Source organism: Thermobia domestica, chromosome 5, assembly GCF_964235325.1.
Source record: "Thermobia domestica chromosome 5, izTheDome1.hap1.1, whole genome shotgun sequence".
Lineage (NCBI taxonomy): Eukaryota > Metazoa > Arthropoda > Insecta > Zygentoma > Lepismatidae > Thermobia > Thermobia domestica.
The window spans coordinates 7,076,861-7,091,304 of NC_137458.1; the positions used below are offsets into that span (position 1 = coordinate 7,076,861).

At 36.5% G+C, this 14,444-nt stretch overlaps 2 protein-coding genes across 2 annotated transcripts in view; both read right to left on the minus strand.

Annotated features, from left to right (window-relative positions):
* GABA-B-R3 (gamma-aminobutyric acid type B receptor subunit 3) overlaps positions 1-14,444 on the minus strand; it is a 702,393-nt gene that overhangs the window by 401,702 nt on the left and 286,247 nt on the right. The gene's annotated exons all lie outside the window — the stretch shown is intronic.
* On the minus strand, positions 10,134-10,501 carry LOC145684583 (histone H2B-like). The gene is given in 2 exon segments (XM_081756975.1): positions 10,134-10,399; positions 10,402-10,501. Coding segments are annotated over 2 exon segments (366 nt in total).

Consider the following 14,444-nt stretch of genomic DNA (forward strand, 5'->3'; position numbering starts at 1 on the left):
AGACTTATTGCAAGTAAAAGTCGGCTTGTCATTTAGGATTGTCCCATTCATTCCCGCTTCACCCACTAACAGACGAAGGTCGGGGAAGTAATTTTCTACGAATTACATTTCCCCTTTGCATTGTGTCACTTTTACTTTAATCATTTTTTCTGTTGCGTCATTCTCGCGCAGTGAAATGATAAATACCCTCTGTGATTTCCTGTACGAGTTTTATTCTGTTCATTTATTTTCAACTATTTTCATATTAGTGGTACTAGACGTTTCATCTGATATAGGCACCATGTCTTGGCGGGCATTTTGGAAACGATGACCCATATGAACAATCTTCTGCCACAACATAGTTTAGTGTTTTAAGATCTATCGAACGAGGTATCATTTGACCCATATTTCCGTTTAAAATTTTAAAGTTGGGCCCTAGACCCCCATGAAAGGAGGCCCCGGGGGTACCGTGACATCATTATTCGACAAGTCCTATACCATTTTCCTCCTTCACTTTTTGACTGTTTATTTATCTCCAACTGTTTTCATATTAGTGGTACTGGACGTTTTATCTGATACGGGCAATATATCTTGGCTGCCATTTTGAATACGGTGACCGATATAAAAAATCTTTTGTCACAAAGTTTTTAAGTTTTTAAAGATTTATCGAACGAGGTATCACTCGTCCCATATTTCCACTTAAAATTTTAAAATTTGGCCCTGGGGCACAGCAACAACACTATTCGGTGTTCCTTGTCGCATTTCCTATTTGCGTTTTTGTTCCTTTCATTTATGTTCAACCATTCTCGAGATATTTCTGTGGAAAGATTAAAATGGGCCACCCTGTATATATATTCAGGGTGTTTCAAAACAACATCGACAACGTTTGGGAGGTGATTCCTGACACCAAGGTAAGACAAAAAATATAGAGCAACCTGGGTTCACAAATTCTTCCTTTCAGAGTTATAGGCTGCCGAAAACTGTAAAAATGAACTTTAAAGGTCCATAGTTCCAAAACTATGGGACCTACCGTAGTCGCGTCAAGACTTTACTAAGGAACTAATATGTGCTCTATCCAAAAATACATGTTCCAGAATCCTGCAGTACTTCCGCAACAATTTTTATAGAGGTAGTTAGTGAGTACTTCAGACTTATGCCCGTAACAAAACCGCCTGAACAAATATTGTTGCGTGAGTACCTTGGGATTCTGAAACATGTATTTTTTGATAAAGCACATATTAGTTCCTCAGTAAAGGCATGACCCGACTACGGTAGGTCCCATAGTTTTGGAACTAGGGACCTTTAAAGTTCATTTTTACAGTTTTCGGCAGCCTATAACTCTGAAAGGAAGAATTTGTGAACCCAGGTTGCTCTATATTTTTTGTCTTATCTTGGTGTCAGGAATCACCTCCCAAACGTTGTCTTTGTTGTTTAAAAACACCTTATATGTATATAATTACTCTCCTACACAGGGCTATACATTGCAAGAAATTCATAAAAGGATACACAAAAGTTAAGTGAGAGCTTCAGGAAGATTACGAAATCGTACAAAACTTTTGTTCTTACAACAAACTACAATGCGCCACCGGAATCAAGAAGGAAACTGAGACCATCAAAGCAGCTATCCGCCACTTTTCAATTGATATCAGCATTGTAAACATCACAACAGCTCTGAAGGAGAAGGACTACAAAATATTCTCCGTTTCACAAGAGCGATCCCAGAATCATGAAGACGGGAAAGGGAAAGTCCCTGTCCCATTATTCATGATTACATTGAAGAAGGCTCTACAAGATACCAAAATCTTCAAAGAAGACTTATTGTTCTACATAAAAGTTCACATAGAACCACTACAAAAGAAACATTACTTGCAGTGCTTCAAATGCCAAAGACTTGGATATTCGGAAGCAACTTGCCAAGTTCTGCCTCACTGGCTTAGTACGTTAAGTGTGCCGTCTCTCATTGGACATACTAATGTGAAAAGAAGACCAGAGACACACAAGAGGAATGTGTCAACTGTAAAGGTGCTCACCCTACTTATTATTCCGGATGTCCGCGAATACAATAAATTCTGCAAGCGAAAAGGAAAAGAACACTAGCAAGTACAATCTCACATTCAGCACCTCTTCAAGACCCCACAGCTACATCGACTTCAAGACCTAAGCCTACAACATCACGCACACTTGAAGCTTCAACACTGAGGACGTCTCCTGATGAAAACTAATCCTCTGAAGATCATCCAGGCTATTAAGGAACTTCGTCAGCTTCTGAAGGATTTATACCTGACCAACATAGTACACACGCTACGCACCTACATTCCAAAGCTAAAAGCCGCCCCAGATTTGCTAAGCAAACTCGCCATTCTCATGGATTTCTTCTCTGAACTATTACCGTAGAGTCAAGAAGCACTTTTCAACATTTTAACACTTCAGCGCTTCATTGCTTGTTATAGAAAACATTTTCTTATTTTATTTGTACCGTTCTCCATTGTATTTTGCAGTTTTATGTTGTAAACAGCCAAAGTCGATCAATGAATGAATCCTGTAACCCATTTCCCAATGTAAACTTCAAATAAATAAATACTCATGACCCAAGAGAAGGCGTTACCTTATGCTGTCCGCGCATCTTCAGATGGGAATGAAATTGCGCATTTTAAAAAATTAAGATTAGATTTCACGGATAAAAACAAAAACCTCTCTTCACCAAAATTTTCCTTTAAGCCACTTGGCCACCAAGAACAACGATTCATATTCAAATTTGTAAGGAGAAATAATACACTCTAGAAAGATAATTAAATTTCAGTTTTGTCAAACCTTCCATGAGAAGGAAAAAAGGACTATATACAAATTTTAAATTTCCTTTTTCTTTAACGAAATTACTTAAGAAGAATTACCTTTCACAAGGAAAAAGGATAAATAACAATTTAAGGAGTGTCAGGTTTCAAAAAAACAAAAGAAACAAAAAGTACTTCGTGAAAAATATTTCGATTTGTCTTCCTCAACGGAGAACAGAAACAAGAAAGAAGATATTTCGTCCCGTCCCGTCTTGTACCGTCGAAACTTTTTCGTTGTCTGGAAATGAAGGATTCCCTGTCCCTTCACGCCTCTCCAAAGATTATTCCCCCCTGAGGCTTAAATGAAAGGGTAGTAGAGAAGGTGGAAAATATTGTTTCTGGAAGCCAACAAAGACGTTCGAAGTTCTTTCTTCGCAGAGTGTTGGGGAAAAGGATTAAACAGCTAATTTTGCTTCTCTTCCGCCCCCCCTCATTTTCTTGGTTTCAGTTACTGTTTTTTTTTTTCTTAACCTCTGAGTTGTGTGACCTTTCACTTTTCGAAACTTCTTTGTCCATTTATAAGAAACCATGAAGCATGTTCTTTCTAAACTGAAAATGAAGATGGAAAGACCTTAATGGGTTTAGAGTTTAGACCTGAAACCTTCTCTTTCAATCCATCAGCTCTTTTTATGAATGGTTTCCTCATGCAATGGCGAAACTACATCACATGGCCACAAAGTTCCCTGAATGATTTCATAAAGTCTCCACGCAGCGGGCGGTGCATAAAGCGAATAATAATATTTCCTGAATGAAGGTGAGGTCCTTCCAATTTTCGAAGTAGTCAAACCTTCTCTCTTCGCATACCTTTGTACCTTCTTGATAAAACGACTGGAAGCAGTCGGAGAAGTTTTTTTTTTTTTTTTTTTTTTTTGATCAGAAGATCCAATGTATTTCAGTCAATTTTTTTAAGGCTTTATATCTGGAGAAATACATATAGTATAGCCAAACCCAAATTATCACTTAACTCAGTATGATGTGCTTATTCCGTAGAAAATACGAAAACTCGATTTAGGGACCGGTTCAAAAATTTTGTGGCCCCTGATCCAAAAACTAATTATTGGTCAAGACCGCAATCTTTTGATCCATTTTTGGTTTTCCTAAATTTGTTTATGTCATTCAGTTATCTCGCCATGACCATCTTCATAGCTTCAACGTCGTTAGACGTCATACCGTTAAGATGGAGCCAAATCTGATGAGTATATTAAATGGTCGATGACCTATGTTTTGGTCAAATTATGTCTGACAATTATATTGGTGTGTGAAGGGGCAATGTCATGGAAAATATATTTCAGTTTTTAAGTCCCACCATTATCCATTGTAAGCTATGGGAGATAGATAATTAAGGTGAGTGGTGATGGAAAAATTAGTGAAATGAGAATGCGGGAGGAAATAGAGCACATAGTGAAAACCCACGGACACGATGTTTTTCACTACAAAATTTACTTGATCGCTGGTCGAATCAGGAACACATGCACCAAAGGTACAGGCTCTTATAGCTAATTAACCTTTCAAAGGCCAATTTCCCAGTGTTCGAACATGTTTTTAATTTTGTAAAACGTAAGTAATATCAACTAGAGAGTAAAAAAAAAATATTTGTATGTTAGCAGAGATGCTAGATATATAAAATCAATAAAAATATAATACAAGTCTTAATTAGTGAATGACTTATGCATTTCAAATTTTGGTACTAATATTTTAAATTTTCGTTACCTACCTCGTACCATACAGGGTGCCCCATTTTAATCTTTCCACGGAATATCTCGAAAACGATTGAACGTAATTGAACCGAACAAAACCTCAAATAGGAAATACTATGTGGCAAATCGAATGGTGGTCGCGGTGTCCCCCCCAGGGCCGCTCTTCATAGGACCCTGGGGCTAAACTCTAAAATTTTAAATAGGAACATGGAGCGAGTGATACCGGTACCTCGTTCGATAGATCTCTAAAAACTAAAAAAGCGCTAAAGCAAAAGATTTTTCATATCGGTCACCGTATTCAAAATGGCCGCCAAGATATGTTGCCTATATCAGATAAAACGTCCAGTACCACTAATATGAAAACGGTTAGAGATAAATGAACATAATAAGATATTTATCATTCCACGGCTCGAGACGCAACTGAGAAAAGTATTATTAAAGTAAAAATGACATATTGCAAAAGAGGAAATCTAATATATCTTTCCGATCTCCCTTCCTAAATGGGTGAAGCGGGAATGAATGGTAAAATCTCTAATGAGAACCCCACTTTTACTTTCAATAGGTATGGTTTGTCTGAAATACTTAGGTGTATAAGTGACTGGTACACTAATGAATAAAAATAAGGTGAAATAAAGTGAAATTCACTTTTAATACTTATTTGTATTGCAAAGTGTGATTGGGTGCGAAGAAAGAAGCAACTGAAATGCGAAGCAAAGGTTTTAATAAAACTTTTTTTTTTTAACTTGCAAACAATTTGAACGCCCTTTCGCCTCTGATAATTTACGCAATGCGTGCAAGATGTCTGGGAGGCACCTGAATCAGTATGAACCGTTTCGTTACTGAGGATGACAACTAAAATTACCGCTGAAAATTATTCGGAATGGAACTGTGGACAACATCTCAGTGAAACGCACTTCTATCACATTCAAGAAGGCACAGAAGGAAAAGAATCGAACCAATATCATGCAGATGACTGTTGAACAAAACCAACTTTTGTACACATTGTTCTAAAAGCGCATTGTTCGGCAAATTTACTATGCATTGCAGTTGATTCATTTTTACATCAGATCATTGCCTGCAATCAAAATGGAAGGTACGATTTTACAAGAATTTTACCTACTTTCTTTCCCATTAAAGAGATATCTATCCCTTGTTTTTTTTTTAAAAAAAGGAAAGATAATTTTGTTATGTAGATACAATTTGCAAGAACTAACGTTCTTATTTGGAATTTCACTGTTCCTTCCCGCTTCGCTCACTTACAATGGGAGGCTGGAGCGATGATTTTCTAGAATTAGATTTTCTCTTTTGTATTATGACACTTTCACTCTAATCATCTTTTCCTCTGTTGTAACATTCTCGAGCAGTGGAATGATAAATGCTCTCTGTGATTTCCTATTCGGAGTTTTGTTCTGTTCATTTATCTTTAATCGCTTTATATTAATGGTACTGAACGTTTTATCTGATACAGGTACCATGTCTTGGTGGTCATTTTGAATACGGTGATCGATATGACAAAATCTTTTGCTTCAATGCTTTTTAGTTTTTAAAAATCAATCAAACGAGATATCACTCGCCCCATGTTTCTATTTCAAATTTTAAGTTGGGCCCTGGGCCTCCATGAAAGACGGCCCTGGAAGGCACCGCGACATCACCATGCGATTTGTACCATGGCACTTCCTTTTTCAGTTTTTCTTTGGTTCATTTATTTTCAACCGTTTCCATATTAGTAGCACTGGACTTTAATGTGACATTGACAACATATCTTGGCAGCCATTTCAATACGGCGACCGATATGAACAATCTTTTACTTTAGCACTTTTTAGTTTTTAAAGATCTATCGAACGAGGTATCACTCTACCCATGTTTCCATTTAAAATTTTAAAGTTGGACCCTGGAATCCCATGAAGGGCGACTCTGGAGGGCACCGCAACATTTCGATTTGCCCCATGGTATTTCCTATTTGAGTTTTATTTTTTGGCTCATTTATGTTCAACCGTTTTTGGGCCACCCTGTATATATATATATATATATATATATATATATATATATATATATATATATATATATATATATATATATATATATATATATACCTATTAATACAAAAATGTAAAATTTCTGGAAAATGGTACTTTTAAATTGTTTTAAAAGATGCACAATGTTCGTTCGCACTTTACACTTGGCATGAACATTTTAGATTTACAAGTGCTCACTTGAGGACAGGGAAATTGTAAAGTAGAAATATTAACAATTTTCTATATTTCAAAGTAAAGTGTTTATCACTATTTTATTATGTATTTTTGCTATATACGTTATATCAAAGATTCTGTAGTTTTCTTGTGTTTTTATTACCCAAAAACCTTTTCATTTTAGTTATCTGCAAATACTTAAGATAAAGATTTAGTTGATCCTGAATATTAACGGTGTGTGCATGCACATTGAAAAATGCAGTTTGCTGTCACATTTTCCTTTACTATATGAGCTTGTAAATTTGCCTTTTTTCCATGCTTTGTGTTCATGTACTACCTGCTAAAGTTAACATATAAATTTATAGCACCTAACAGATTATTGTTGATGTCTTTTGTTCTAGAATCATTTCAGTTAATCTATGATTAATATTAATATAATGAATGAATAAATAAATAATAAATGTGAAAAGCTCTTAGACCACCAACATTTTCTTCACGCCTATAAATCAAAATTAAAACACCCGAAGAAAGAGCACAACCCTTTAAACGGGACGACGGAGAAAATCCATCCATGTGAAATCGCTTTTTTTGTATCAAAAACGCAATACTACTTCTGTTTCATCTACAGAGGGTAAACGTTTTCGGCTAGTAACTAGCATTTGTTAGCCGGCACGAAAAAAGAAAAAAAGATTAAGGAATGTCCCTTAGCTAACATTATTAATTGGAAATTCTTTAATTTTCCATTGTAACTGTTTCCTACAAGACGGTGTAACCCTCTACAGAAGGGTTATTTAAAAAACGCAGTAGGTTCTTGATAGACCACACGTTCTCCAACAGAGCCAATATACTGCAAGAAATGTTTTGCACCTTAACCTTAATGCTACGTATTCAGGACAACCTGTTTATATCCATGCTGCTTCACTCGAAACAGCAATTTAAACAAAATCTGATCATGGTACTTGTATTTCTTAATATTTCATCATAACTAACATATAAGCTTTTCTTCGAGCATCTTCTTGAAGAAAAGCCTTTCTGTTGAATGAAACCTATCTTACTACTAAGCAAAGAAGTAAAATACGGTACCGAATTATCTAGTTCTGTGTCAAGACAATCCTTTTCTACCGCAAGGTGCAAATGGTGGCGTAGCTATTGGCTATCCATTTACTCTTGTCGTCCGACAATATTTCCTCACATGTCGTCTTCCTGAATATCTTATAGTTACGACCTATTTTCACCAACTATATGTCACTCTTACAACCAACTATGTACGTCCAGGTCACCATATTCCTTCAACTTCTTCCTATATATCTCCAATACTTTTCGTAATTACATCATTACGGTAAACATTAACATTTATAGTCGGTCTGCGAGAAGAAAAACAACAAATCATTAACCTTATTAAAGCAAACACAACTAGCATCATTCATCAACTCTTGACGCACACACGACCCATCTCTCAAACCATTCCAGACATTGTGATTACTTCTGCCTCCCCTCACAATCGCTGTAATGTTACAATTGTGGGGAATCTGAGAAGCGATCATTTACCAATTAAATTAGAAATCATGCTTCCGAAGTCTTCTCGATATCTTATTCGTTTCGTAAAGCAAACTGGATCGCTTATAGAAATGATATAGCTACTGCGTTGGCGGAAACTCCTAGTCATAAAAACCCAAGTAGCACTTTGCACTACACCAAATACTATCAACACTGCAATTCACGAGGTCAAGGAAAAACCTATCCCTACTACAAGTTTAATTCTCCATGCTGTTCTCCGTCACCTCCGTAATACTTACCTCTTCATTCAACGTTCCAGAGATATTTTTAAATAATATATACGTACCGGAAACGAAGAAGCTTTTTGACATCATCGGCAACAACAATAAACTGTATCCAATTACCTTAAAACTTATAAATTACGAAACTGCATAAAAGACTGTAATTCCGTAGCTGAAACAGCACATCATACACTATACCGGATGCGCCACCATCAGCTTGCAGGGAAAACAACTCGTACTTTATATTCGTTACAAGATAAAACACTCCGACTACAAGATGATTAGGCTAAAGCATACCTGCAGGGAATCTTCACTACGGTTTTACCTTCTTTTCCTCAGCATCTTCATCCGATTGAGATACTTCGAATCTAGATACCTTTCGTCTCCAACCTGACATCCATCATACTCTATCACGCAAGACTGAACTTACGAAACCAATTACGGTAACGGATACCACTCGCATTGTCCAGCAGAAGAATAGTACTGCACCTGGTTTCGATGTAATTACTTATATTAAAGAAGCATCCTATCAGTTGCTTCACCTTCTTCCTATCATTTATACATTCATCCTTCGGACAGGTTTTATTCTCTCTGACGGAAAGACTGCAAAAACCCTCGTGTTCCTAAAATCACAAACTACCAGATACTGTTTCTTCTTGCAGGCTTATGCAACTTACTTCTGTGTATTGCAAAATTCTTGAAAATATTATTGTCCGATACCTTCATTCTTATCTATCAGAAAATAATATGATCGCTTTACATCAGGCTGGTTTTCGCCCCGGTTTTAGTATCAACGATCAGTTACTTCGTCTCTCTAATATACTAATCAGCTTAATACACACTTGCCATCTTGTCTTGTGCTCTTCGACCTGGAAAAGGCATTCGATAAGGTATGGCATTTAGCTCTCATACATAAACTTATCCGTATGACAGTTCTAATTACATACATCAGATTTATATATAATTTTCTTCATAATCGTCTTGTCTATGTTGCTCTTAATGACCCTCTCACGCATTCGATATTTATTCTCTCTGGAGTACCACAAGAGTCTGCCTTATCACGTTTACTTTATCTTCCACGTCAATAACTCTGAAACGCTGAAACTCTGTCTGAAACTCAGCACAGATAAAACACAAGCAACAGTCTTACTCTTGCCAAAAGAGAATTCGTGTGGCTTCATCTAGATAAACATGTAACATATCTGGGAATTATTTTCAATTACCAACTCATTTGGCGCCCTCACCTTCAGAATGTACGTAATACATAAAACATAAAATGGACTTAATGTCCTCAAACGTCTTACCGGTACTATTTGGAAACCAAGAGCTAATACTGGACGTAACACCTACAAAGTGTTCCTTCGATGAGTCCTGACTTACGGCTTCACTGCATGGATAGACACACTCCAGTATCATTATGAAAAACTGAAAACACTTAAACGACGTGCCATATGACTAGCCTACAGAATAAAAATTCCGAGTCCTATTCAAGACTGTTGGATATATAAGAATGGAACAAACTGCTTTCAAATGTTACATATACTGTTGCGTAGTTTATGATAGTCTATAGCATGTGCAGACAAATAGATAGATTGATAGTTCAGACAAGGTTACTAGGAAGATTAGAAACGCAAGAAATGAAAAATCTGAAAAAATCTTTTACTTAGAGCTGGTGTACTTGATAACAGCCTTAGTACCCTCACTAAGAGCGTGCTTGACAAGTTCATCAGGCAAAAGAGGGCGCACAGCTATTTGGATTTCCCGACTGATTATAGTTGACTCCTTGTTGTAATGGGCCAAACAAGAAGCTTCAGCAGCAATACGCTCGAAAATATCATTTAGAAAGCTATTCATGATACTCATAGCTTTGTTGGATATGCCAGTGTCAGGATGCACTTGCTTCAAAACTTTGTAGATATAAATGTCTTAGCTCTCCTTCTTTTCTTCTTATCTCTCTTGCAGACCTTTTTTTTTTTTTGGGCTTTACCAGCCTTCCTTACTGCCTTTCCGCTTGTTTTTGGTGGCATGATAACCTGTTCCGCAAAATTCTATATGAACTTCTTACCCCAACAATGACACACATATCCTTAAAAGCAACACACATGCCCTCAACAATGACACACTTACTTTTAATAGTGACGCACATACTCTGAAAAGTGACATACACACACCTTTAACAGATCAGGTGGTTCGGATTCCACGTTAATTAGTAGGTCCACGTCTCATATAGCCTCGCTGCTGAACGGGACGTTAAGCTCAAAATCAACTCAACCCTTAACAGTGACACACATACCTTGAACAGTGGCACACATATTCTTAATATTAACACACATGCTCTTAACAGTGACACACACACATACTTTTAACAGTGATACTCTTAATAATGACACATGTACCTTAACACTGACACATACATTCCTAACGGTGACACACACTTTTAATAGTGACACACATACTTCTAAAAGTTGAGTTGATTGAGTTGATTTTGAGTTTAACGTCCCGTTCAGCAGCGAGGCTATATGAGACGTGGACCTACTGATTAACGTGGAATCCGAACCACATGAGCTCCCGCCGGGAAACGAACCCGGGTCTCCCACTCCAAAGGCGCGTACGCTAACCGCTTAGCCACGGAGGAGCTCATACTTCTAAAAGTAACACATATACTATTAACAGTGACACACACTCTTAATAGTGACACACTCTTAACAATGACATACATACTCCAGACAGTGACATATACAGTATATTCCTAACAGTGACACACATACTCTTAACAGTGACACAAATACCGCTAATACTGACACATAACTCAAACGTATATTTCTAACAGTGACACATATACTCTTAACAGTGATATATATACTCTTAACAGTGACACACATATTCTTAACAGTGACACAATAATATTAACAGTGAGACACATACTCTTAAGCGACACAGATACTCTTAACAAAGACACATGTACCCTTAAGTGATACACAAACTCCTATCAGTGACACACATACCCTTAACAGTAACACACTTACATTAACAGTGACACACATACCATACTCGTAACAGTGACGCTATTTGTAAATCTTATTACGGAAATGGAACAAACGCTAAAAAGCAAATTCTCATCTAACATTTTTTAATTAAAAAAAAAAAAAGAGTTCCTTGATTTGACCATTCATTTTAACAAAAGCGTTTTCGAGGTAATGAGAAAGAGTCATACATTATTCTTAATTTCTTTTCATCGGCTTTGTGAGTTAGTTATAGCACGATATTTGTCTCCCCATGAATACATTACGTTTTCTCTTTTCTTCTTTCGTTTTTCATTTTGCATACATGAACATATGTGAATGGCGATGTGTGGAAGACAGAAACACAAGCATAGAATTTAGAGAGGGAGGCGAGGTGATCAGGGGGCATGGAAAGCTTGTGTATGCAAATCCTATGATGAAATAAAATTACATACCGTTTTATTTTTTAAAAAAAACTGAAATATGCCTCTAATTTTTTCCTCTTCTCTGATTCGTAATTAGAAATATTTAACAAAAGAAGGTCACGTAGGCATCCAAGATTAATTGGTTCAGTTTTACACTTAGCTCCCCAATATACAGTCACAGAGCCAGCATAAACATTTCTCTCTATATGTATATACATTGTATGCAAGTAAAAAAAAAAGTCTAATTACTTTCACCGTATTTTCCATCAGGTTGAATTTTTCATACTTCTTTCTTGTTTTTGCTTTGTTATTATAGCGGAGAATAACAAAGTTAAAAAAAGCAGTGACGTATGATGAATTTCTTCTAAAATATTTGCTGTTGTGCTCTCTTTGACTTCGTGCAAATACGTAATTCTTGATTACTGTGTTTCGCAGAAATGTTCAAAGATGTTTAGAACGGACATGATGCATGAGATCAAAGGTTCTTTTTTATTTACAACGTTTGTTTACTTTTGGACCTGGTAAAAAAAATAGTAATTTACATTAAAAAAATATATATATTACTGGAAATGAAACGGAAAAATATATCACACAAAATTCTCATGATACTTTTATATTTGTTATTCGTACTGGTTCGCTTTATACATCCTCAATATTACAGTTCTTTCAAAAATGACATACAAACCTAGATATTGTTAATTTGTATAAGTAGTATCTCACACAGTGTACAGCACATAACGGAATTTGGTTTGCTACAATGTATATATACACCGTGAAAATAATAATTAAACAAGAATTTTAGGGGAAATGGATCAAAAGGTTGAGATCTTGGCCAATAATTAGTTTGAACGACCCCTAAATCGATTTTTCATATTTTCTACGGAATAAGCACATCATGCTGAGTTAAGTGATAGTTTGGGTTTCGCTACACTATTATATAGTTCTCCAGATATAAGGCATTCAAGAAGTTTTCTTGATTGAAATAGATTTGTTCGTTTGCTCCAAAAAATACATAGGAGAGAACTATATTCTTTAAAACCTTGGAACTGACCTACCTGGGCCATGTTGCCTGTTTATAGGCAACCACATTAACACCTTAGAAGTGAGTGTTGCATAGCCTGCAAGGGAAATTTGCTTCATCGATTGTCATACTATCCTATAGGGCAGTGTTTCCCTACCTTTTTTCAACTTGTAACACAGTACGGGTGTAACTTGACTTCTCGCGGCACACTCATAGATATTATTATTATTATTATTATTATTATTATTATTATTATTATTATTATTATTATTATTATTATTATTATTATTATTATTATTATTATTTGTAAATATGGGTTCCCCGTGTAACGTGGGTTCCTGTCACCACGGCATGGCGCGTCCTCAGGTTGCGGATCGAGGAGAAGGCCTCTAGATATAGAGGTTAGCTGCGAATATACTGAATAAGCAGTCGCGGACAGACGACTAGGAGTGGTCCTCCAGCTTGGGGGTTTGGGTAAGGCTAACACCCTCATCCTGTAAAAAAAGGTACTTGTTCAGAAACATTCACAAAAGCCTCGGACAAGGACTGATAACTTAGCACGACATCAGCAAAAGAAAATGGACATGAGATTTGGAACATGGAATATTAGAAGTCTTTATAGGGTAGGCGCGTTAAAATCTGTAACTAGTGAGTTAGAGAAATACAGGATGGACTTAGTAGGAGTTCAGGAAGTTAGGTGGGAAGGAAATGGATCTGAGAATTCCGGAAATTTTACGTTCTTTTACGGGGAAGGAAATAAAAATCACCAGTTAGGAACAGGGTTTTTCGTTCACAAACGAATATTACCAGCAATTAAACGGGTTGAATTTGTTACTGACAGACTTTCTTTTATTACTCTTAAGGGACGGTGGTGTGATATTATTGTTTTAAATGTACATGCTCCAACTGAAGATAAGGGTGACGATATAAAAGATAGTTTTTACGAAGAAGTTGAACGGATATTTGACCAACTCCCGCGATACCATATGAAGATTCTATTAGGGGATTTCAATGCGAAGGTAGGACGAGAGGACATTTTCAAACCGATTATAGGGAACGAAAGTTTGCATAAGGAAAGTAATGACAACGGTGTTAGACTCGTGAACTTTGCAACATCCAAAAACCTAATCGTGAAGAGTACAAAATTCCCACATCGCGACGTTCATAAATACACTTGGACATCACCAGACGGAAAAACACATAATCAAATTGATCACGTTTTAGTAGATAGAAGAAGACAATCTAGCATAATTGACGTCCGGTCGTTTAGAGGGGCTGATTGTGACACTGATCACTACCTGGTAGCAGCGATAATACGGGAGAGATTATCGTTGAATAAATGTAATCCTCAATGTCCGAAAACGGAGAGATTTAATTTAAAGAAATTAGAAGAGAGCAAGGTAAGAGAGGAATACCAGATTGAAGTTTCGAATAGATTCTCGGTTTTAGAAGACTCGGAGTGCACTAGTGTTGAGGATACTTGGATTGAAATTAGAGATAGCATTAAAAGTTCAGCAATAGA